At 38.3% G+C, this 25,901-nt stretch overlaps 1 protein-coding gene across 3 annotated transcripts in view; it reads left to right on the top strand.

The window, feature by feature from the left end:
* The window catches only part of DCLK1 (doublecortin like kinase 1), a 325,416-nt gene that overhangs the window by 270,912 nt on the left and 28,603 nt on the right, over positions 1-25,901 (top strand). For all 3 annotated transcript variants that reach the window (XM_074959609.1, XM_074959603.1, XM_074959617.1), the window contains 7 exons: positions 2,609-2,693; positions 5,466-5,574; positions 10,638-10,695; positions 11,432-11,551; positions 18,607-18,753; positions 24,734-24,867; positions 25,475-25,552. In XM_074959609.1, the coding sequence (XP_074815710.1) occupies positions 2,609-2,693; positions 5,466-5,574; positions 10,638-10,695; positions 11,432-11,551; positions 18,607-18,753; positions 24,734-24,867; positions 25,475-25,552 (731 nt within the window). The remainder of the gene's footprint in view (positions 1-2,608; positions 2,694-5,465; positions 5,575-10,637; positions 10,696-11,431; positions 11,552-18,606; positions 18,754-24,733; positions 24,868-25,474; positions 25,553-25,901) is intronic.

The raw sequence follows: 25,901 nt of genomic DNA, 5'->3' as shown, positions 1-25,901 counted from the left end.
GCTTTGTGTGCAGACCTATGGTAGAGTACATAGCAGTAATGCATCATTTTGGTGCCCAGGTTTTATTTATTTGTGTATAATATGGAGTCTTCCTGCTCTCATGTGTTGATCTAAATATAATGTCTATAAGAGAGATGGAGACTTTAAAAATAGTCTCATATTAAAGCTGTTTTCTGCTAAAATTTACAGAAACCAACATTCGCATCTCTGATTGACTAGAGTTAGGTTCCTAAATCCATAAGTACATGCTTAGCCTCACACATGTCAATTGGGACTATTTATGTTTAAAGTTAAAGCATATGTTTCAGTGATTTTGTCTGATTTTCAGAACTGAGCACCTACAAATCCCAGTGGGACCTCAGAAGCTCTGAAAAATCAGGTGCCCTTGTATGAATGAGACTAAATTTACACATACAGGTTGAGAAAATTTGTCCACAAAGTAATGTCTCAACTTTAATCTCTCTCCCATTTTCACTCTAGGAGTAAGAGCAGTAGGTCAGCAGTTTGAAGAGATAATCAAAATATTAAAGAAGATGCTGTGGTTATAATCAGTAGTGTTAGAGGTACCATCTGCTGTAAAGATTCATCTCACCATTTAACATGCAAAAACTGTATGCAGTAACCATTTGGTAATTTGTCAAAATACTAACGCTTTCAACAATCCTGGGCTATAACACTTCAGAGTTTTTAAAGATCATTTCATGACTGCATATACATCATATCCTGAACATATTTAAATGATAGTCCCCTTAAGAAAACTGAGTGGAAAGGCAGAAGCAATCATAATTTGGATGTGCTGTCATAAGAGAGTTAAGAGAAGGACGAGAAAAAATAATAAAAGCTATTCACTATATGTTCTTCCCAGTAGACGTGTAAAACAAAATTTTTACTTTTTATCATCATTCTGTGCTATACACCTGGAATATCTCCTCCTGCCTTGAGAATTCATGGAGTTATGCTGTATGCTTATTACTTGTTATCCCTCTGCACTGTCATTTGCAAATGTTTGTGAGGTAAGTTTTCACTGTAATATCTAGCAGAGTTTAAATATAGGTAGTTAACACTTGTCCTATGCCTGCAGCAAGGGCAGTAATGCCTCAGTGAACAGTATAAAGCCACTCAGTGCACACTTCTATCATTAAGAGACAGAAAATGTAGTCCAAAAGCTGATGAGTGAAGTTTTAATCCTAGTCAAAGCTCAAAGGAAGTGGTCACACCGATGAAAAGAATGAGTTTGTGATGATTAAAAGAAAAGACATAGAAATTCTTAGGCATGGAATGTGTAAATGATGAGGTTTATTTAAAGAAAAATAGGCCAAAATGAGTGGCTAAATCCACTGATCTCAATTTAGTGTGGGAGAAATTAAAATTTAGCCTGCAAATACAAATAAACTCGAGCATTCTGGCCAGATTCTAACTCTAGTAATTGCATCCTGTCTAGCTCAGTACTGCACTGAAGTTTCAACTGGATATAGCATTGTTCTTCATATCCTGCCCCAAACGGTTGCTCTGTTCTACCCTAAAGTGACTTTTATTTCTTTGGTGTATGAAATGTTTCCTCTAAATAGTTTGTTTTTCCAGTTAACTTCGTAGCATTTATTCATTGACTGCTAACACTTCCACATTTCCAGACCTCCCAAGACTGTTTTCAGTATCTTCCAAATATAGAGAAAGATATGATCCAGTCCCTGCCCCTAAGAGATTACAATGTAGATTACAAACAGCACAGTCTCACTCCACATGATACGTAACTTGGAGGCAGACTACAAACAGTATAGCACTTTGGAATCTGTCTGCATGAAAAGTGCTTTATAAACGCAAGATAGTATTATCACATGATTTTCATAATTAAAGAAAGACCTCTTTCTAACTCAAGTTACCCCATGAAAATATAAAGTAATGCCCATTTGTGGCTTTAAGTTTAAAGTTCTGCCGTTACATTTGTAGATTTTTTCAGTTTGCAGATGGTGTTTCTCTGGCTGGGACATTATTTAATCATTAGTAAGAGAGATGCAGCACAGAATAAGAGGTCTCTGGAAAATAAGCATATATGTGGTAATGTTGTTTTATTTTCTCCCTATATGACAAAAATATGCTTGCCTGTTCTAGGACCTTTCTGGGGAGGCTTTCACCAAATGGGTCCTTGCAGGAAAGAGCGAACCTGGTTCTAACAAAATAGATATCAGTCATAATTGGCATTTTGGTGTTGGTATTAGCTGGGTTAAAAAGTCAAGACAACTAACTACTGGAAACTTCCCGCCAACAGAGAGTACCCCAATTTGGTGACTTCTCACATTTCAGCCACAAAAATGTGTACTCGATGTAGAACCTTTCTACACTTGTTTTTCAATGGAAGGTGCATAGAAGCTGAACTGCACAAAATGAAGTAGGGAAATCTCCAGTAACAAGGGGGAATAAAAAGAATTTGATGAGCAGAAAAATCTAACTTTTGATAAACATCCTGTAGGCTCTTTTCAAGGGGTGAATGGATGTTTTCCATGGGAAATACTAAACTCCCTTTTGGGACTTCTGTCCAGTAATGACGTGTGGAGATACAAGTGCACTTTAACAATCATTTCTGTCTTCCTTTGTCTTTCTCCATTTCCAGAGCTCCCAACACAGTGGCTCCTCTACCTCATTAGCATCCACCAAAGTTTGCAGCTCCATGGATGAAAATGATGGACCTGGAGAAGGTAAAAGAGACTGTTTTGATGATAGAAGGTTGTTGACATTTCAAAACAGTGATAGCCAGCATCTATACGGGAAACGAGTTGCTATTCATGCTGAAGAGAGTGAAGAGTTGTAGGGATGACTGAGTCTACCTTTAGAGGGTTACCAGGTTTACTGAACTGGTTGAATCATGGATTCTATGCTAGCATGATGTTTGCCCTTCATCCAGAATAGCATTATTCAAGCATTTCAGTTCCACTGTCTTCTCTGGTACTGATCCTACAGATTCCAGAACAGCTCCCAGAAGCAGTGGATTCTGGAATGTTTTGAAAGGCCACCAGTACAATATGGGACAATAATAGCAGAACTAGTCGAACAATTTCCTCATTGGTGCTAAATGGGTTCAAACAGAAATGGTTTAGACCAACCCAGTTCTGAAATGTGAAAGCTTTGTCTACTCCACCCACATTTTAGAATGCTTGTCAATTATTTACAGCGCTTTTGTGTGTGGACACAAAGTGTGAAGAAAGTCAAAGTGGATAATCACGGTGGTCCCTTCTGGGCTTAAAATCTATGAAATACTGGCTCTTTTGAAGTCAGTGAGAGTTTTGCCGTTGACTTCAATAGGATCAGGATTTCACCCAAAGTGTGACAGAAGCACTGGGGATTAAACTGGTTGTAATGTAGAGAAGGCCCAACTGCCACTTTAATGGCCCATCTCTTTAAAAAAAAATCTGATTTTATAAAAATTTTTAGATCGTGGGATGAGGATGATGGTGGTTTATTATTACTGATTGTTGTCTGACATACTCATTTTATTTACAAGCACTCCCACTTGAGTACTTTGTGGGCTGTGTGTTTCATTGTTTTACTGTGATGTATATATTTTAAAAAAATGACAAGAGCACCCTCTAAAAGCTGAAAAATAAAAGGAACCCAGGGTGATAAAATGGTGAAAAGTTAGAAGGAAAGGTAATAAATGCAGGGGCAACTAAAATAGAGTAACTTCTAGAATAATTCTTATATTAAGGTTTTTTAAAAGGAGGAGGTGATGGAATGAGAGGGATGTAATTTTGACCAAAGTTCCAAACTCTTGGAAGTAGCACAGCAAAGGTCTAGTAACCTACCCATTTAAGAGGAGATGGTTGGAACCTTTAATCCGCAGTTGTCCATATGAAACTGAACTCCCCTGATGCATGAAGATTCTGCAAGGTCATCATTCCTGCTGGGGATGTCACATATTTCCTTCCTTTCGTTTCATATATAAGGGCAATATGTTTAACATTTCACAGCCTATAAAGAGACCTGTTCCTTGTTTCAAGGAGTTTAGAATCCGGCATAGACAAAACAGTTCAGACACACATTGGTATGTTGTATGCGGACATGAGTTCAAGGTGGCATAGGATGAGGGTTTTGATACGATGTAAATTGATTTGACATTTAATTAGAAAATAAAAGCAACAATTAGAGGACAGTTGTATGTAAAATAATAACTCCTGTTTGATACCCCTTCAATCTATAAAATTACTTTGCACAGACAGTATCTCAAATACCCTGTCCTAGCCTTTCTGTGATAAAAAGCGTAGCGTGTGACCAGGATCTTTACCAAAACGAACATAGTGTGCCTGAAATAAATTAATCTGAATAGCTGAACAGCACCGTGCACTGGAGTGTTCTATTCACGTGTAACTACTTTTTTAGGAAGCATGCATAATCACATTGGGCTTTCATAGAAAAATGACAGCTCCAGCGAGATGAATATCCTCGCAGCATGCCAGTGATTAAGATGTGGCGACTCAGGGTAGCCTATACTCTGATGGCTATCATTCCAACAGAGAGACACACGTATCCCTGTACCATTTTTGATTTAAGGTGAAAAACACAAAAGTCACAGCATTTCAATCTTAACACCACATTGGAAAACATGTGGGGTTTTTTGCCAAATAGTCTCTCACACTTCGTATTCTGTTGTGTGAAATCTAATTAATATTTACTGCCTTAAAGCGTGTAAATTTAAGAGTCACTGTTTTAAAAGGCTTTTTAGGTGTTAGTATATACCCGGTATATTTATATGGTCCAAAGGTGGTTGGTTTAGATTAAAGTCCATAGTCCCCGCTTTTGGAAGCATTAGTAGGCATTGGTAAACTGCTGTTTCAAATGTATTTCAAGAATAAAGGTGCATTAATAGGCACTAAAGTAAGAGGAACTACAAACCTTTTCTGTGTGTAGACACCGTGTGTAACACAATTTTATCTAAACATCTGGTGCCCAGGTTGCATGTGAAGGTGATATAATTGAGAACATTTGTTTAAAAACTAAATATTTAATATTGAGGGGAAAATAGCACTTAACACATGAGGAATTTTATGGATGTCTCATTTTACAGGATGTAATAAAATAAGTGCTTGAGTGTTAGATTTTTGGTACGTATATTTAATCATACTATGTCAAGCAGCTCTAACCCTTATCAAAGGGCTCAACTACGCTTGTGGAGACCACAAAGGCCCTTTCATATTTAAAAAATACAGTTTCAGTTTTACAGTGTGAATATGTTGCAATAGTTACTGTAAGTTGTGTAAACCTTGAATGTCTGAGTCTACAGCCCATAGGTTTTATTTTTCATCATTTGATCTGTGTGAAACCTATTGAGTATATTCAATGTCATCAGCATGGTTTTGCTATACACTAAATGAGATATTGATTCTGAATGGTTTCCATTGGACCTAAAGTGCATGTTATGTGCAACATCTGCATTTCCTTCTCTACCAATAAAAATGCACTAATGATTTTTTCAGAAGTGTTGGAGGAAGGCTTCCAGGTTCCAGCATCAATAGCAGAAAGATATAAAGTTGGAAGGACTATAGGAGATGGAAATTTTGCTATTGTAAAGGAGTGTATAGAAAGGTGAGAAGGATTATTTGCTTATTACTGTAAAAGCAATCATTAATATAATGCTTTTCCTAGATCATATCTTTATTTGCAGACTGTGGGACCTGTGGAATAAGGTAATATCTCAGTGCCAGATGGAAAAAATGGAAAAACTAGTCTAATAACCTGTGCTGTGAAAAAAGGGGCAGTTCCAAGGGACAATCTATAACTTTCATGCTTTGGGTTTTTTTATATATCCCCTCCCCGCCCATCCCCGTGCTGGGCACAATTCTACCAGGGTTCTCAGTGTTCTAAAATAAGCTATTTGAAACTATTTTCTTGCAGTTTACTCTTCCAGCTTTCCTTTTTGACTGGTTAGAACAGACCTGAGAAGGATTCAAAGCTCTAGCATATGTGTTCATCGTCTTTTTTCCAGAGAGCATTCTGTGCAAATACAGGAAAAATTAGAATGTAAAATTTGTGTGTGGGGCACTGTAAGGCACTGAAAACTAACTTTAGATCTCACTATGCCTTGAAGTCATGCTGACTGTCAGCATCACTTCCAGGTTATCCTTAATAAAACATGTGCCTCTGTGCTCTTCCTGCTTGTTTTGTACTACAATGTGGTGTCAGAGGTGGCTGGACCCAACTCCAAAGGACAAAGGGAAAGGAATAAAGGATGAGAGACTGACTGAAACTCATGTGCAGCAAGAGGGGTGGGTTTGAGTTCCTCACCCCTAAACCCTGAAGTAGGCCGTGCTGCCACAGCCCCACTAAGAGGTGAGAGAGGAGAGAGAGAGGCATTGCTGAGAACCAAGAGAGTGTGGTGTAAAAGAAACACAGGGAGGAGGAGATGTCCACAACAGAAATTATTATGAAGCTTCTGATTTCTGATGATGGCAGTGCAGAGAATGGCAAAAAAAGAGCCAGAGAAAGAGATGTCCACAATGAACAACAGAGCTGCCAATATCTGATCATGGGCGTTCCGGGAATGAGATTCCACATCCACTGCCACTACATCCTAATGAGGAGCAGTTTACGGAAGACTCCACGGTGGTTTCAGAAGCAAATTTAACATTTCGGCAAGTACAAACTTTGAAGCAAACCACAAAAACTAGATCAAGAATAGGCTGGATGCAAACTAGAGTCTCCCTGGAAAGAAATTTGTCCCAGTCTTGGATTCAGATTGAATTGTCTCCATATGCCAAACTAACAGCTATTGTGGAAGTCTGGAACCTTTCTCTCTACAGACTCAGGGTTCACATGGTACGTGGCCAAGATTATTTTGACACCTTTAGAGCTGCCTTTGAGAGAGGTTATGATGTTTGATGCAAAAGATCTTTCAGATCAAACTCCAGAGTTGAAAGTGGCCTCTCATAGGAACCCTGAGCTAGAAAATGTAGAAACCCAAGAAAAAGGAGAAAAGCAAAATTAAAGAGGGCACATATAAAGCCATATAGAAGAAAACAGGGTAAGGTGAAAGAAAAGGGGAGGGGAAAAAGGCTCAGCTTAGAGTGCGAAAAAAGAAAAGGGCAAGTCTAAAATGAAAGAAATAGTAGATTAAAGAAGCTAGTGGATTATGCAGCAGAATAATACTGGGAGATTCTGAGAGTCTTCCCTGCCTTCAGTTAAAAATGTGTACTCACGCAATTTGGGGCTTTTCAGGTGTTTCTGAAGTTGAGAAGAAATGTGTTACAAGGAAATGATAGAACTAACTGTTGGTCTCACTACACACAGAAATAGTGCTACCATTTCCCAGTTATCTTTAGTAATATGTGGCACTATCTGTATGGAATACCCTATAAGTGACTAGGGAATACGTGATTTTGTGGTCTGGTTATGCAGATCATCCCAAAAAAGTGCACACCTTCCTGCAGATGTTGTTTGTGTTAAAGAGAAACTATTTGAGGAATGTTTTTGAGAGTTAAACCACAAATGTATTAGAACTGTTCCTTGTATCCCTCCACCGGTAAAGCTGGCTTGGTTACCATGAGTGTGAGTTCAGAGAAACAGAAACATTAAACTAATAAATGTAAAACATAAAAACCTAAAATAGCATTTCTCGGCATAAAAAAGCATAACTTTAAAGTTATCTCAGGCCCTGTAGGGCCGGGAGTGAATGCTGGGCAATGTTAGGGAGCTGAAGAAATTTCCTCTTCCCACTGGCATAAAACTCCTGTGTCTAGAACAGCCTTGGATCTCAGTTATGACTCTTTGATCTATTAAAAAAACTTGTCACTGTACTAAGACTCAATCTTCCCCTTCCTGGGCCTTGAGTAAGATTTTACATGCAGTATTTATTACGTCTCTAATTTATCACATGCATATCTCCCTCACATACATGGTGTGGGTGCAAAGGTGGGGAGGGGGTTGTAGCCATAAAAAATTATGACCATGATCCTGCATTCCTTGCACACCCAAATGCCCACTGGATTTTGTGAAAGCGTAGTGTGTGGAAGGACTGCAGCCCCTTATTTGGTCTAGGAAAATTTAATTAATAGGTCTAACAATATAGTCTGTGATTAGTACATAGTTGTAAACTTTTATACTGCAGTAATCTGAATTTTCTGCTTTGCACTGTACCTTTTTATTGTTCATTATAAGTGGTAGGTATATCGTCGCTTGCCTATCTGATTGTCTCTTTCCGGTCTGTTCTGAATGTTTGCTTAATAGGTCTGTAAGACACAGAGCAAATCAATGTTGCCAACAGTCTGTGGTTACACATCTTTTTAGAGGAAAGAATAAAAAGGATATTAATTTACATGATCCTAGCTTTTATTTTCTTTTTAAAAATATATGATCCCCCAAATCAAAGAGTAGCCAGAGTTGTCATCTGCTTGTTACATGTTTGCTGTATCATGTATGCAATTTGTCCAGCAGTATGTTTTCAGACAAATTCATTTCTAATATATCAGATTTTGGAAATATCTTAATTTCCATGCTAGTTAATATTTCCAGTGTTTTGGAGCACATATAATCTTACACAGAAAACAAAATCCATTAATATCCTTTTTTGTGGCAGAAAGGAAGCTTTCCTGGGACAACTAAAGAGTCTGGTTCACTAGCTTTCAAGAAGAACATATTTTGCTGAGTTTTGGCCCCTTGTACCTGAGTTTCTGATGCTGTCCCTCCCACCTAAAAGATCGACATTGACACTGTAACTATCTGTCCCTTCTCAGGTTTGGGTGTGTCTACTCAGAATAAATGCATCCACATGAAGGCCACCTCAGGGTGAAGAATGGTCAGAGCTGTAGTTTGAAGCCCTCTAGTGGGGAAAACATAGATGTCAGGGTGCTTTATTGCTAGTTTAAATTAAGGCGTTAACAGCAGTGCTGTAGTTTTGAAGAGATGATCATTCAGAATAGCTTCTTTGGAAACTCTTAATTTGTATCCTAATTTATATCTTTCTTTGGGCCCTGCTGGCTTTCGAATCTGAATGTGATAAAGTATTTGTCACATTTTTCTTCTTTATAAACGTTCCCATTACAAAATTTGGGAATTGGGGTATAATCTGCTGAACATGAACTCCCAGTGCAATGCTATGGCCAAAAAAGCTAATCCGATCCTGGGATGCGTAAGCGGGAATCTTGAGTAGGAGTACAGAGGCTCTTTTACCTCTGTGTTTGGCACTGGTGTGACCACTGCTGGAACACTGTGTCCTGGTCTGGTGCCCACAATTCAGGATGGGTTGGAAGGGGGTTCAGAGAAGAGCCCACAAGAATGATTAAGGATTACAAATATGTCTTGTAGTGATAAACAAAAGGAGCTCAATCTATTTGTCTTAACAATGAGAGGATTAAGGAGTGACTTGATTATAGTCTATAAGTATCTACAAGGCGAACAAAGATTTAATAATGGGGCCCAGTCTAGCAGAGAAAGACAACATGATCCAATATCTGGAAGTTGAAACTAGACAAATTCAGACTGGAAATAATGTGTACATTTTTAACAGTGAGAGTAATTAATCATTGGAACAATTTACCAAGGACTGTGTTGGGTTCTCCATCACTGACCATTTTAAAATCAAGATATGATGTTTTTCTAAAAACATATGCTCTAGGAATTATTTTGGAGAAGTTCTATGACCTGTGCTATGTAGGAGGTCAGACAATGATCACAATAGTTCCTTCTGGACTTGGACTTTATGAATTTTAAATGTAATGTTCTAGTATTATGCTGTTACAGACATATATCTGCACACTTCAGTATGGTGATTAAAGTGTCTAATTTCCCTAAAACAATATTTTCAGTGCATGACTCATTAATGTCTCCCACTTTCCAGGCTGTGGACCCTTTTTTGGTGTTAGATAGTACATACATATGGCATTTCAATTTAACTGTATTTCATTTGATGAAGAATAGAACAATTGCCATGTGAATTTCTGGTGCTGATTTTTCCTTTTTTTTTTTAAACCACTAGTATTCTAAAGTAATTGCCCAAAGGCAGTGCAGTAGCACCATTGTAAACTGGATTACTTTGGATCTTGTTGTAAAATAAAGATACTTTTTATCAGAGTTGCTCACTGAATTACTCATTCTCCATTTCACTCAAGGGTAATTGAAGCTGTGTGAATGGAGTTCCATGTTCTGTCCTTTCAGCCATCTGTATCAGAGTTGTAAATGGCATAAGAAAAGGATGTTAGTGTCTTTAGTTTGTCGAATAAACCTGATCTTTCCATATCACTAATTTGAAATAAGTGTCCATAGTATCAGCCATAGTAGATGTTGTTCTGTGCTAGGTGCTATCCAAACATCCCAAAAAAGGCAGATATCCTGCCCCAAAGAAGTTGAGTCGTAAAATTCTATCAGGTATGTGCTCTTGTTGCAATAATTCTCTTGGTCTATTGCTATCAGTACAAAGAAATGTTAACATTTGTATCCCCAGAGCCATTGTTGTTCCAGATTTTGTCCTGTTAAAATCAGCGACCTTAAACTCGGCAGGTCTACCGTGTAGTTACCACATCCTTTAAAAAAATATTCAGATGATATCCTTTTTCATCTCAGCAGTTATGGATACTGTGCTTGAATGGAAAACATAATATCCATTGGGAAACTTTCATTGCAATTAAATGTTTATTTTTTCTTTCATCTTTTCTCAGGTCAACTGGTAGAGAATATGCTCTGAAAATCATAAAGAAAAGTAAATGTAGAGGAAAAGTAAGTATGAGAGCTCAAATAAGGACTATAAATGTTTCCAACAAAACATTTTTCTGTGAGATTGACATCCTGTTTTGACAGCTAAGATCAGTTTGGGAAGTTGTTGGTGTTCAAATTCTTCCTGGCCAATGGCAGAATTTTCACAGTTAAGGGCATTTCCTTTGGAATTTTCTGCCCTTGGCAGGCCATCAGAGCACAAGTCTAGCAGCCTGCAGAATACAATGCAAAATATATTTACTTGGTTCAGTATTTGGCTAACTGTGTGTGTGTTTGCTTTAACTACTGTCATTAAAGCATGTAGCTGCCAGAGTGCTAAATGCTATAAAAACAGTAAAATAGAAGTAATAATCATATATAGTAAATACTATACTAACTGAATTGCTGCTGGTTTTTATAGTTCTTTACCTAGTGCTTTCTGGGAATATAGAACCATATTTATAACTGCTCAAAAATATGTTTTGTATTAGAAAATTTTCTAAGAAGTTTCAGTGACTTTTCTTTTCCCACATTTCATTTTCTGTGGTCTCATCTCTGACCTTGACTCAATCACCACAATGATGCTGTTTCCAGACATTTTCTACATTGCCTAAAAAACAATGTTTGTGACTTTCATGGATTCTTTGGAAGATTTGAAAGTCCCAAGAGCCTCTGAACTCTCCCTCATGCATTTGGGGGGTAGAGAGGGTAGGGTTTTTTCACCAATATGTATTCATTTTAGATTTTTGTTCTGTGGCAGGAGCACATGATCCAGAATGAGGTATCTATTTTAAGAAGGGTCAAACATCCCAATATTGTTCTTCTGATTGAGGAGATGGACATGCCAACTGAGTTGTACCTTGTCATGGAGCTTGTAAAGGTGCGTATTGTGGAGGAGCTCACCCACATACCTGAACCCAATTCAAGACTTTATCAGCACCTTCAGACATTTTGCTTAAGCAGCTGTAACCATAGTACATGATAAAACTCACTAAAATGCCCGTTGCTTTTATCCTAAAGACTTACAATAACATATGACAAGAGATGTGTGTTCTATACTTTTGCTGTTTGGGGACTCTCAAGCATGTTCTTATTGTGGACCACATCCTAATAGTGTGTATTTTGTGGATACCTCACCTTCCATTTGTGATCACCTGGACCACTTCTCCTCACATATGGCATCACACAACATTCCTGTGGTAACTGCAGCACTGCCTTACATGACAAACCAATATAAGAAAACAATTGAATTTTTAGCTCGTTTTAACACAATTTAGCTGCTAGCTCTGCTCATTTTCAGCTCTATGTGACCTGATAGTTTTTTGTAGAGCATGCCAGCAAGTGCTCAGTGGACAGTATTTTGGGGGCCAATGATCCTGTTCACATGTTTCAAAAAGAATTTGGCCCCAGATTACACCAAGAGGCAAAACAAAAACACCCCATTAGAGCATTTGTATAAACATCATTATATTTTGATGAAACAAAGTAATATGGCCTTACATTTAAAATACATTACCTGTGTCATCTGTATCCATTGAGTTTAGTGTCCCTTCATTAAGTCTTCTCTTTTAGTTTAACTGAAATTGAGATTGAAAAAACCCATTGTTGTTTAAAGTGTTGTTCTATCCTGAAAAAAATAACTGATTTATTGCCTTGTAGTGACTTCCAAATTGAATGTGTTCACTTTACAAGAGCAGATTTTCTTCCCCCAATTGCCAGAACTGCAAACTCAGCATGGAATATACAAGTCAAGCCAGGTTCTTTCTGGCCCATGTATCATTGGCAATAAGGGGTCTGCAATCAGAATTTAGCTAACAGTTCTGGTAATAGAACAGGAGTACTTGTGGCACCTTAGAGACTAACAAATTTATTTGAGCATAAGCTTTTGTGGGCTACAGCCAACTTCATCGGATGCATGCAGTGGAAAATACAGTAGGACGATTTATTTATTTATAAATAAATTTATTTTCCACTGCATGCATCTGATGAAGTGAGCAGTAGCCCACAAAAGCTTATGCTCAAATAAATTTGTTAGTCTCTAAGGTGCCACAAGTACTCCTTTTCTTTTTGTGGATACAGACTAACATGGCTGCTACTCTGAGTTCTGTTAATGATACACATGTCAGAGTACAACCCAGCTCACTGCGAGTGAAAGTAATCAAAATGTATTTGTCAGTAAAATCAGAGAATTCTGAAGAAACGCAGGGCACAGAGGTCTTGAGTAAGAAAATGCTATTTTCCACAGTGATTTTACAGAATAGACCGCACTTCAAGTTCACTTATAAAAACAATGGTTCTCCACTTATTTAATTCTGCAGAATACTTTATAAGAGAGACCAACTCTCTCATTAACCACTTCCATTCTCAATATCCTATTCCCGCCATCACTCCGGCAACGCTCTTTGTTTTGGTGGCCTTGCATACCATGGTTTGAAGTCCACTGATTTAAATGTTTAGGACTCAATTTGCAAACATAGGTACTTAATTTGTGCCAGCAGTGCTTGTACACACACCTGTTGAATGCAAAAACTTCACCCTGGTGTGCAAAACTGGCCTTTAAGCTCTTAAAAGTTCTACCCTATGGAAAGAATACCACTGCCTTCCAACCACACCAGAACTGGAAGACCATGCTCTTCCCTCATCTCCATGCATTAAATAGGGCCCTGCATCTCCTGCTTGCAAGGACTGGCCTGTCCATTATACCACAGACATGTAATAGATGGGAAGTTGAATTGCCGCTCAGTGATTCATCCACAAACAGAAACAAGATCCCTTCAACCACTGCCCAAGTTGTGCCCATCCCCTCACCTAATCTTTGGAGGCATAGTAAACCCTGCCACCTCTTAGTTCCCCTTGTCTGCCATCTTTTTGGTTTTATAGCCATTCTTTGGTCCCCCGTCAGGTGGCTGGGCTTCTGGGGCTCAATGAGAGAGACCTAGGCAGCCATATAGTAAAACAATCAGAGAGGTACTATCTGATAGGTCTGCTCAAGTTCCAAACTCTGGGCCATTTTAGGTCTAAGTGACTACCCACCGCCACTCAGTTTCCTATGACAGACCCTCCATCTCTCTCCTTGCCCCAGAAGGTCTACTAGCCAGTGTGAGATGTGCCCTGACTGCAGCGCCCCGGACCTTAGGGGTGAGCAATCACTTAAAACACAGGCAAGTTTTGCAGGAGCAACTTACTTAGCCACCCATGTTTGAAAATTTGTCATGCAATTGGGTTTTGTGTTTGGGTTTAAGTTATAATCCAGTTTTCACTCAGCTAAACAAGAGAAGAGGACACTGAAAGTACTCACAAAAGGTTATAAAGAGAAAAGCTATTCTTAATGATTTCATGAGAAAATCAGTTTTCTACTACTTTTCCTACTCTCTTCCTCCTCAACATACCCACACACCCTTGCATGCTCTTTCTCTCTCTTTTTTACTTAAGAATTTCTGCAGATTCCATGAAGTTTAATCTGATGGTTTGCTTTTTCTTAGTTATGATAATATTCATGCTTTAGGAGATTTTTCATAGACATAAATTAATCTGAATTTCTATGAGCACATGGATTAAATGGGTTTTTACCTGTATATGGGGAGGGGGAATAAGGGGAGAATGGTCCTAATCAGATGTTAATATTGTTTCTCTGAATATCTATTCTATTTGTTAATATTTAATTGAAAAAACCTTGTTATACCGTGCTCTGCAGGCACCAAGGAAAGTATTTCTGGAAAGATATTAATTGTTAATTGAACAATTGCTGACTGTTTCCCTTGCCCAGCACATGCTGTTGGAATTGATTAACCATCTGTTATTGACTGACTTTTGAAGACCTGAGTTTAAATCAAATTCACACACAGGAAAGAAATTCAAGAAGAAAAGGCTTGTTGTAGAGCACAGTTGCAGTTAATATCACCCTGCATTAATTGACAGTAACATGTTTGACAAAAGTGGCTGCTGCAAATACTGCCTTCATTTCATGGTAGGCATATCGTTCTCTGCTTTTTTTAAAGTGCTCTAAGTGTAAGAAAAAGCACTTCATAAATACAAATATAAACATATTGCAAGCAGTGCTTGTAAAACAACTGCAGGACCTGGTCTCTGGCACTTTGCCTTTCTGCACAACAAAACAAAATTATTATTCAAACTGAACAGGGGTTTAGTCAACTTAACAAGCAAGATTTACTATTAAGTTTCCTTTACTGCTCAGGGATACGATTTCACTTTCACAGCAGAAAAGAGATTATATCATTTACATAACAAGGTAATAAATAATTGGTTACTGTATTTTACAAACTTACTGCCTTATGCAGATGATAAAAATTACATTCTGATGTCTGACTTAATTCCAGAAAAATCGGAGAATCAAGAGATAAGGGTTGAAATTGCATCCTTACGTGCCCCCGCCTCATCCCCCACCCCACCCCCATGCGCCCAATATGCCTATGTAATGGATGGTTGCCCTGATGTATGAATAAGCTAGGCAGAGCTTGGCAAGTTATAAAACACTAGTGCTTCAGAGATAACTTAGAAAAAATATTTGTCAACCACATTAACACTTTAAGTGCTGTCCAGCACCTCTCTCTCCTCTTTTAACTTCAGAAACATTTATCAATATAATAAAACTCAGTGTAGTCTAATTATACCCCTTTTTTTTAACTGAGGACAAGGTAGACTGCCTGACTGCCAACAAAACTATTCTGCTTTATATTAGTTGTCTCTATATTAATGTACTGTGTGTGCTTCCTTTTTCTTTTCTTTTTCTTTTCCTTTCTTGAGTTTAGGCTTCCCTCTTTTTTCTTTTCTTTTCTTTTCTTTTCTTTTCTTTTCTTTTCTTTTCTTTTCTTTTCTTTTCTTTAACTTTAGGTTTGGTCTTTCCCTTTTTCTTTTTGCCTTTAGACTCATCTTTCTTTTACTTCCCTTACATCTGAGGCTTGACCTTTCCCCCTCCTCTTTGGGCCAGATACTTGACTGATGTTACAGCTGAGGTTTAGGAACACAGGAATATTAAAACATAAGGATTGCCATGCTGAGGTTCATCAGAGGTTCATCTCGTCCAGTATTCTGTGTCTGACCATTGCTAGCACCAGATGCTTCACAGAAAGGTATAAGAACCCCACAATAGGTAGATGTGAGAAAATTTGCCCTCTACATTAGGTCTCATCCTGATCTCTAATAGTTAGAGATTTGCTTAAGCCATGACACTTGCGGTTTAATATCTCTTCTAAAATTTTGAAGAAACCAGTCCTTTCCCTTAATCTTCTCTTTTGAGCTTCATCTTGGCCCCTTTCTCCTCCATCTTCTACTTTATTCTGTTTGAATTTTTTCCCCTGGTTTTCCAAGTTCTCTAACTCTCAATTCCTCTGAGTGGTTGATTCAAAGAGTCTTGATGGATGTAATCAGATAGTACAGAGGAAGGTCTGTATGGTCCAGATTTGTCAATGACTGTCTTCAAACACTCTAGTGAGCTGGACTTTTAAAACCCAAAGTGGGAATAAATCTGTGCTGGACAACTCTAATTTGCATTCTGGAATGAGCTAAGTTTGCTTTCGTTTACGACAAGTCCTCTTATCTTTGCAGCTTGCAGATTTCTTAATTGTGCTGCTGAATCCTCTGCTGAGCTATTATAATTTTCAGCAAGATGCTTTTTAACTGGACTGGTGGCAAAGGTGCTGAAACTTTGTCTTCATCTTGCCCACAATCAGACACTAGCTGTATAGCCATGTTCATTGTCAATCTCGCCTCTTTCTCTTGTTCTTTTCTTTTGTGCAACAACTACGCCTACTTTTGAGGTCTTCACAGTGCTGGATAGTGTACCCTTCTCAGATTTTTATGGCCTTCAGCTTCTTATGTGAGGTTCATTTTCAAGAAATGAGGGGGCATCTTATACCCACCTGTCTCCCAGTTCTTTTCTGAGAATTGCTCAAGTTTTCTGCTTTTGTTTCTTCGTGAGCTTTTTGTTGAACCTCATTTTATTACAGTTTGCATCCTTCTGTTTCCCTGTCTTGCTCTGTGGTAGTTACTCAGATTTCCTAATACAATATGTGTCACATAGATTTTTCAATGTTTCATATACCATTCTTTTTATCTTGACCTAGGTCCAATATGTCCTATGCCTCTTCCCCCATATTGTATATAAAAGAGATGTACTTGGTATTTATTGGTGTAATTGACAAGTCCTGATGCAACGTGAAACTGCTCAACACAGTTTATGCATTTTGGCTATGCTGATTATAATCAGTGAAATTAATGCTTTCTATAGGAATTATACTAGTGTCAAACACTATAGCACAAGACTGTTGAGTTGGATGCCAATGACCATCAGATTGGCTAAACAATCATGAGGGGTTTTATTTTATTTTTTTCAAATATTTTGGGTCTCTTTATTTTTCTCCTACTTTTTGAGCTTCTAGCAGCCATGTTTTCTAGCTTTCTCTGTAACCACAAAGGCCAGAAACTGACTTTTTTATTTTCCCCAATGAAAACTGAGATTTGCATGATTCAGGCCCTGGGGCTTAAGGAAAAATACCTAATAGAATGAAACATAGGATAAAATCATGAGAGTTGACAATGCTTGGAGTATGGGAAATATTTTCTCCATTGCCCTGGGAAAATAACTTCTGTTCCTTTAAGAACACTCTGCTTTTACTTATTTTTTCTCCTTTCTGTTGCTGGTGTCCCTGCTAGGCAGCTTGATTTTTCTCACTGTTTTTGCAGACGTGGTCCTCTCTTTTTCTGTTTCTGTGGGATCTAGGCTTTCTTGATGGACCTGCTCTGCTTTTGGTCTGTGGGCCAATTCTTCTGCAAAGTAACCTTTTATTATTTCTCACCCTGCCTGCTTTTTCCTTACACTCTTTATTGAACTGGGGGTTCTCCTGCCCTCTTGGCCATTCTCAATCACTTTAATATTTTTTCTCTCTTATAGCTCACTGCTGATAATAGAGCCTGATATAGTGGCTGCCTGAGAGTTTGAGAATGGAGAAAATAAACACTCTCCTCACTTCAGAGGAGTTTCACTTACTTTCTCTTCCTTCATTCCTTTCCTTTTGTTTTCCCCTCCCTGGAGGTGGCCTCCAGCCAGCTCTGGCACCATGTCATGTTATGGTGTAAGAAGGAACACAGAGAGAGGCATGGGTGATTGCAACAGAGTTAAATACTTTTAGTGATAACTGGGAAGTGACATAGATTGTCTCCAGTGCAGTAAGACAACAATGTTAACTCATCAGATGCCTTCCAGCATAATAGTGTATCATATTTTCTGCTGGGGTCATCATATTTTCTGCTGGGGGACCCTAGTATTAACATCAGGAAGTAGAAAACCTAGAATACTTGACACATTCTATAAGGGAGAGAGGTCTCTGAAGTTAATGTTTTCAAAGATTTCTGAGAGGTGGAAACAGATCCCTTTAATGCACTGGTATATATGCTAGGTAGATAGATACATTATGGGAAATAATTTCATATTTAATTCTAAATATCCATATCATTTTGGATTGAACTGAGATTGTGGATATGGTTTTGAATGTAGGTTATTTGTAACGATAATAAATGGCAGAAAGGATTCGTACCCAGCACAATGGTATGCAGCAGGTTTGCAACGTAGGTGCTAAGGAAACAGGTTGGCTGTGCTGGAAATGTTGCAGAAGCAGCATGCTTGGCTATAGGAGAGGAATGGGTTGCTTCGCTTCATATTTTCCTCAGTCTGCATCTTTCAGCTCCGTTAGCTGACACACTGAGCAGTGTTGACCAGCTCTGAATGGGAGGTATGCCCAGCCTTCTGTACCTGGGAGGAATGACACCACAACTCAAGGTCTTTGTCGGTAGGAAGGACCTCTGTGGGACCCTCACAAAGTGGCACAGTGCTGCTATTCACTTTCTAAGAAGATTATTAAGTGGTGCTGTCTGTGTACAATAGGAAGTTGTTAATGTGCCACGGTTGTTCTGTTCCAGGGAGGAGACCTTTTTGATGCCATTACCTCCACTAACAAATACACAGAGCGGGATGCCAGTGGGATGCTGTACAATCTGGCCAGTGCCATCAAATACCTCCATAGCTTGAACATTGTTCACAGGGATATCAAACCCGAGAATCTACTGGTAAGTGAAAGCTCTATTTACTGTATTGTTACTGCTAACTTGGGAGTGAATGAAAGTGTACCTCTGCTCTCAGTGAAATAGTCTATGCCTTTAGTCTTTTAACTTAGTTTCTCTCACATGCTAATCTTTTCATCATCAAAAGGTCTTTAAAACCAAACAGCAGTCACAAAAAATATAGACGTGTAGGCTCCTAGAAGTTAAACAGTCTATGTCTTTAGCTAGTCTTTGTCCTAGGACACTCGTGCAGGAGTAGTCCATACAGTGAATTTTTGAGTGTGTTTTCAGCTACAAATATTTCATGCAATAGGGCTTTAGGCACTTCCCTTGGAATAAATACTTTGCACCTTTACATAGTACCAAGCTACCCAGCCCCCCTACACAGGGAGATTAGTAGCAGTATTTCAATTTACAGACATACAAACTGAGATTACATGATCTGCCCAAAAACATGTAGTGTGTCAGTGGCAGATCCACCCTGAAGTCCATCTCTGACTGCTCTAACCATGAAACAGTCTAATAGATCTTTTGGTTAGAACACTTTCCTTGTTAGACAGTCTAAACCTTCCTTTTTCTAATTTAATGTCATTGTTTTTCTACTGAGGGCCCAGTCCAACTCCCATTGAAGTCACTGAATAAACACCCTAAACAAATCCTCTCTCTCCTTGGGGTCTACATATTTCTTGACAGTTATTGTGTCCACTGTCATCTTCAGTTTAGTCTTTGCCAGCAAATTAATGTCTCCAGTCCCTTAATCATTTTTGTGTTTGTTCTCTGAATTTATTCTAACTTGCTGAGAATTTTCAGTATCAAGGCGCCCATAACTCTCTGTGTTTTAAAGCAATAACATAATTTAGATTGTAAAGAATGTAAGTTCTCAGCTGTGCACTGTCTGCCATCATCTTCTGTGTTTAATATTGTTTGGCAATGGAAAGTTGTTACGGGAAAGTTGGTTCAAGTAAATCTTAACACACTTGCAGAGAATTGGGTTTGTACAATTCAGAACTCCAGTGACAGCTGTCTGTATAGTTCTAGCCATTCTTGGCCTAGTTTTTCATAAAATGCTAAAACCATGTAGGCCAGGGCTCTCATTAGACATGAACATGTACACCCCTATAGCAGTCTTAATGCTAGTGTTCATAGATGGCTGCATGCATAAGTTATAGCAATCAAATGTCAGGATTCATTAATGCCATGACTTGGAATGTGCAGGAAGATTTCATGGAAAAAGACTTACCATGCTTTTGTATTCAAACTTCTTAAATTCCTAAAGTTTGACAGCAATAGCCTGAAGCATTTTTAATTTCTTTCTGCCTCCATCCTCATTATTCCCTTGTTGGTAATACCCACTGGCCTATCGTGAGTAATCATGTTGTTGTTCACTTTATTCAAATTGTTCCAGAGTGTATTTTGCAGTCCAAAGAACACAAAGGTCATATGCTGCTGTTGATACTAAACAATGGCTAGAAGGCACTAAACTTTCCACAAAGACCATAACTTTCAAAACAAGCACTTGCATATTAAAACTACTTCAGTTCCACTGATTTAAAAGAAAAGAACTATAAAAGGGTATGTGGGCACTCCCATAGAACTTATCAGGTATATGGGGGAGCACAGGAAGCTCGGTACTTTGTATGATAAAATTAGGCAGCACTCATCTGATAAATATAAAGGATCTGATTCTCATTTACACTAAAGCCCCTTTACTCTGCTCTGGCAGTGTAACGGGGTATTAGTGTACATGGAAGTCAGGTCTCTAGGTTGTTGGTACATATTGACATCAAATGTGTTGTCTCAGCACTTAACTCCACATATATCACAAAACATAGAATTGTAGGGATGGAATGGACCTTGAGAGGTCATCTAGTCCAGCCCCCTGTACTGAGGCATTACCAAGTGTATCTAGACCATCCCTGTCTGATGTTTGTCCAACCTGTTCTTAAAATCCTCCAATGGTGAGGATTCCACAACTGCCCTTGGAAGCCTATTCCAAAACTTAATTATCCTTATAGTTAGAAAGTTTTTCCTAATATCTAACCTAAATCTCCCTTGCTGTAGATTAAGCCCATTACTTCTTGTCTACTTTCAGTCAACATGGAGAACAATTGATCATCATCCTGTTTAAAACAGTCCTTAACATATTTGAAGACTGCTATCAGGTGCCCCCTCAGCTTTCTTTTCTCAAGATTAATTATTTGAATCTTTCCTCATAGGTCTGGTTTTCTAAACCTTTTATCATTTTTTTTTCTTTTGCTCCCTTCTGAACTCTGTCCACTTTGTTCCCATCTTTCTGAAAGTCTGGTACCTAAAACTGGACACACATCAGCTCAGGCCTCACCTGTGCCTAGTACAGCAGAAGAATTACATGTCTTATATATGACACTCCTGTTAATGCACCCAGAATGGTATTTGTCTTTTTCACAATGGTATCAAATGATTTGCTCATATTCAATTTGTGATCCACTATAACCCTGACATCCTTTTCAGCGGTACTACCACCTCGCCAGTTATTCCCCATTTTGTAGTGGTGCATGTAATATTTCCTTCCTAAGTGAAGTACTTTGCACTTGGCTTTGTTGAATTTCATCCTGTTGATTTCAGACCAGTTCTCCAATTTGTCAAGGTCACTTTGAATCCCAATGCTGTCCTCCAAAGAGCTTGCAACCCCTCTCATTTTGGCATCATCCATAAATTTTATAAACATATTCTTCACTCTATTATCCAAATCGCATGTTGCCTAATATCGGACCCAGGAGTGACTCCTGCAGGACCCCATAAATATGCCCTCCCAGTTTGACTGCAGGCCATTGATAACTACTCTGAATAGGGGTTTTCAAACCAGTTGTGCACCCATCTTATAGTAATTTCATTTAGACCACGTTTCCATAGTTTGCTTATGAGACTGTCATGTGGGACTGTGTCAAAAGTCTGACTAAACATGTTTTGACATAATAGATTGCCATGACATCAAGTGATCTCGCACTGTAAGAAAGTCAGCATTTGATCCATTGACTGCATTACTGCTCTAAAGTTCATCTAGAGTTTGATAGAGAGGGAAAGTGTGGTCTTTAGCACAGTGCTCAGAGCTAAGAGTTTCTGAATTCTAATCCTGTCTCTGACAGTGACTCTCTGTGGCCTTAGGAATGTCTTAACCTTTCTGCCTCAATTGCCTGATCTGTAAAATGGGATGATATTTATTTATGTCACAGATGTAAGATGAGGATTTGTTTCTTAACATTTTAAAAACACTTTGAAGTTGGTAATTTCTATACAAATGGTAAGTATTGTTATGTTTGTTGTCCATTTTAGCAGAAAACTCTCCATGAGCTTTCAGTGTGCTTAAAGTCTGTAATGCTGTACCTATGCATCCACTTGCTCTGTTCTCTGGAGGACATGCCTTCCATGTTTTAATTGGAACATTTTTCATAATTGCTGCTATTTAACACATTTATTTTGTGAAATCATGGGATGTCTTTATGGCCATATAATAAACCCTAGAGAACAACTTCTCTGACTGTTGCCATCTGCAGTGATCACAAGAGCAGCTTAGAAAATACTGACAGTCTTTGTAGTAATAGGATACATATGGTGGCACACAATTATGTGTTTCTGCATTCAATTAGTGTTGTACAATTACCCAGTTTTATTGCTTAGTTAAAACAGTGAAAGCACTACATAGTGGGTAATTTGCACTAATCCCCATCTCTCTAATTGCCCTTCAGTGTTTAAATGCAGTAAAACATGTATAGTGTTTGTTCTGAATGAGATGAGCATTAAATTATCATTCACATTCCTTGCGCCTTGAGTGGCAATTAACATACCACTGCTTCACATTAGGAGCACTTTTATAGAGAGCGCTAAATAGAGGTATAACAGGGTGGGGAAAAACTATTCTGTTTTAGTGTAACTAGAAAATCAAGTGAAATAGTCTCTCAAGGAAGTAGTAGAAGCCTCATGCCTGGAAACAGACTGGACTAAATCCTAGAAAATATACCATACTGCACAATTCCACATTGGCAGAGGAATGGATTCAATGATTTAAGAGGCCTTTTCTGTAATTAATTGCTCTGATTATATGATTCATTCACATCACCAGTGAAATTAATCTGTAAACATGCACTAAATTAACCAAACTTGGTGAAGGCATTTACCACAATAAACAGCAATTGCATTAAGGAAGAATACTAGTTACAGTTGCTTCAGCCACAGATATCTAAACCACTTCTTTACATTTTCCACCAAGTGTCTATTTAAAGTTTCTCGTTGCTAGCCTTTAATTAAAATTGTGGTTGAAATTAGATTTATTGCTTCCATTTCAGCAAACACTTCATTTCAGGAACCAGATGTATTTAACAATCTGTGTTTTTAATAAAGCTGAAATTACATTTTTAATGGCCTTTATGCCCATCTTTTGCTGACTTAATAACAGAGAAGTGTGAATCCATTTCAGATTGTTGATCCTCTCACATAACAAGATCCAGTTTCATGGATTTATTAAAAACAATGAGAGGAACAGAGGATTTCTGTGAATGCTGAATCTCCCCTCATAAGATAGAAGACATGATATAATATGTTGCATAGTCCTACAATACGGAAGAATGGCGAGGAGGTTTCTTAATCTTTCTATGCAAATAAGTTGTACAGCAAATAAGGAAAAAAATACCTTCATAGGATGGCTAGTTACGGTTGTTTCTGGTGGATCCCTAGCACACTGTTTCAGTTGATGAGGAAGGGATCTTCTAGGAAAAACTTCTGCACGAAGTGAGCAGATGACGAGTCTCTATTAAGTGTTCTGCCCATTTCTTAACGAAAATCGCAGAAGTTTCTTTTGCAGGAATTTGTAATTCAGTGAGACTTTTGTTTTGGCAGTGGCTGTTCAAGATGGTGGTGTACATGAGATTACTTTTGTAGACTGAACACATTTTTTAAAATGTCGTTAGATTAAACTGCACTAAATTTCACCGTAAACCAACATAAAAATTGGGAGAGAGAGCCCCAACCAACTACTCCCTTAAGGGATGATTTGCTGGCTAACATTTTATTTTGATAAATGTAATTATTTTATTTTGAATATTTGTTTTGATATTTGAATATTTGTCAGTGTTTAAGCATTGGGGAAGCAATGGAAATTTGAATTTTCCTATTGTGGCTGCTATCTTTCTGTACTGACTGCTTCTAGAATATAAAGTCTCCTCTTGCACTGATTAAAACAAAAGAAAACAAAAAAATTACAAGTAGCATTTCGCTGCTGAAGAGATGATAATGTAGGGAAGGATTTTCAAGACCACTCAATACTGGCCTAACTCTGCTTCCGTTGAAGTCAGTGAGAGTTATACCATTGACTTCAATGAAAGAAGAGCTATGCTAACACCGTGCACTTTTTAAAATTCAACCTTTAGTGTTTTGCAAGCTCTCAAAAGTGAGCATAAGTGCTTAGTGACGTAACATGATAGCTGAATGTGTTGTGACCTCTCTAATGGCTTGTCCATTTGGAGAATAAAAGCCTACTACTGCTGTCAACTAATGGAGTTACTCTTTTAGCTCAGAAGTTCAAATCCCTGTACAAGCCTCTCTTTTGTGTATTAATTTTAATAAGCTACCATGGTTGTCAGACTCAGTAGGGATTTAACCCATGAACTTCAACATCAAAAGCAGAGGCCTCTACTATGCTACCATACTTTAGCTTTTAACAAGAGAAAGATTTTGTGTTCTTTGATGATCAGCCACTAAAGGGGGATCCAGCATACTTAGCCAGTTACACTGGGTATGTTTTTTTTTCTTAGAAGAGAGACTATATATGAATCAAACCCTCCTAATCACTGTGGATTTTTTTTAAACGTGCACTTATCTGTATTTTGGGAAGTGAAGGGGAGAATCTGAAAGCATACTCAACTGAAAGGAGTCTTTCAGGAAGTTAGCAAATTGTTCATGACTCCATTTACATAGAACCTTGCTGATCCTGTGGATTTTATTTCTGGTTTAGGTTTATGAACACCAAGATGGAAGCAAGTCTCTGAAGCTGGGAGACTTTGGGCTGGCAACAATAGTGGATGGACCTCTTTACACAGTCTGTGGGACCCCTACATATGTAGCTCCAGAAATCATTGCAGAAGCTGGGTAAACTGTTTGCAGTAAAGGTTCATTTAAGTGTGCAAGGTGGAATATGTTCTCATCAATATATCAGTTACAACTCTTTTAATTTAGGCCTTTTTCCACCTTTTATTAGGGGTTAACATGGCAGTTTTTAACTTCAAAGTAGAAAGTCCTCAAATTAGCACTGAGGCAGTAACTAACCATTTATTTTACCCCTGGAGTAAAGGTAAGAAAAAATTGCTGTCAGTGACTGCTAACTGTTGTTTTCTGTGCTCTTCCTTTGTCCTGTACTGTCCTTTTCCTTAGGGTCTATTGTGTAGAGCAAACATCCCCTGGGATGAGTGACCCATGGCACCTGTGCAGGCTTCCTGTAAGGAGAGGTCAAAAGAGCCCTACTCTCATCCAAGATACCAGTACACTTCATCGTCTGTCTTCAGACATTCTAATCCAATGTGGTTTTAAATTGTAAACTTCTGCCTTGTATCTGAAAGCAGAAATTGGTGTACAGTATAGAGAAAATTCAGCTCAGACCATTTAATAAGAATTTGTGCACTGACCGTTTTCTTTCAGTTGTGTACTGTAGTTCATACAGGTGTGGTATCTCTAATCATAATACCTCTAACACTTTTAGATATGGCCTGAAGGTGGACATCTGGGCAGCTGGCGTGATTACTTATATCCTGCTGTGTGGCTTTCCTCCATTCCGTGGGTAGGGGCTATCATCTTTTATCCAAATTGTAACAATGTACCTCTGTGGTGTGATTGGTTCATGTTCGTGTCCTACACTAAGAGGTCTTCTGGGGTGAGGGGCGGGGTGGGAATCTTTGTTTGCAATGCTGTGTTATTTTTTTCCATGCTCTGCCTGTTAATTTATACAAACTACATAAATCTCCATTGTGTTACTGTAAAAACTCCAGTCTCTTCTCATTTTATTTATTTCAATGTAATCTACCTTGCAAAAGAAATGCACTCATTCCAGGCTCTGGGTGCCCTTGACAACCAATTAAAATATATGATGAAATCAGCAGATTCCCCCAGTTACTCACCAACACGGTAAG

Source organism: Natator depressus, chromosome 1 (assembly GCF_965152275.1).
Source record: "Natator depressus isolate rNatDep1 chromosome 1, rNatDep2.hap1, whole genome shotgun sequence".
In the NCBI taxonomy this organism is placed as follows: Eukaryota; Metazoa; Chordata; order Testudines; family Cheloniidae; genus Natator; species Natator depressus.
This window is presented reverse-complemented; position numbering and strand designations above follow the sequence as displayed.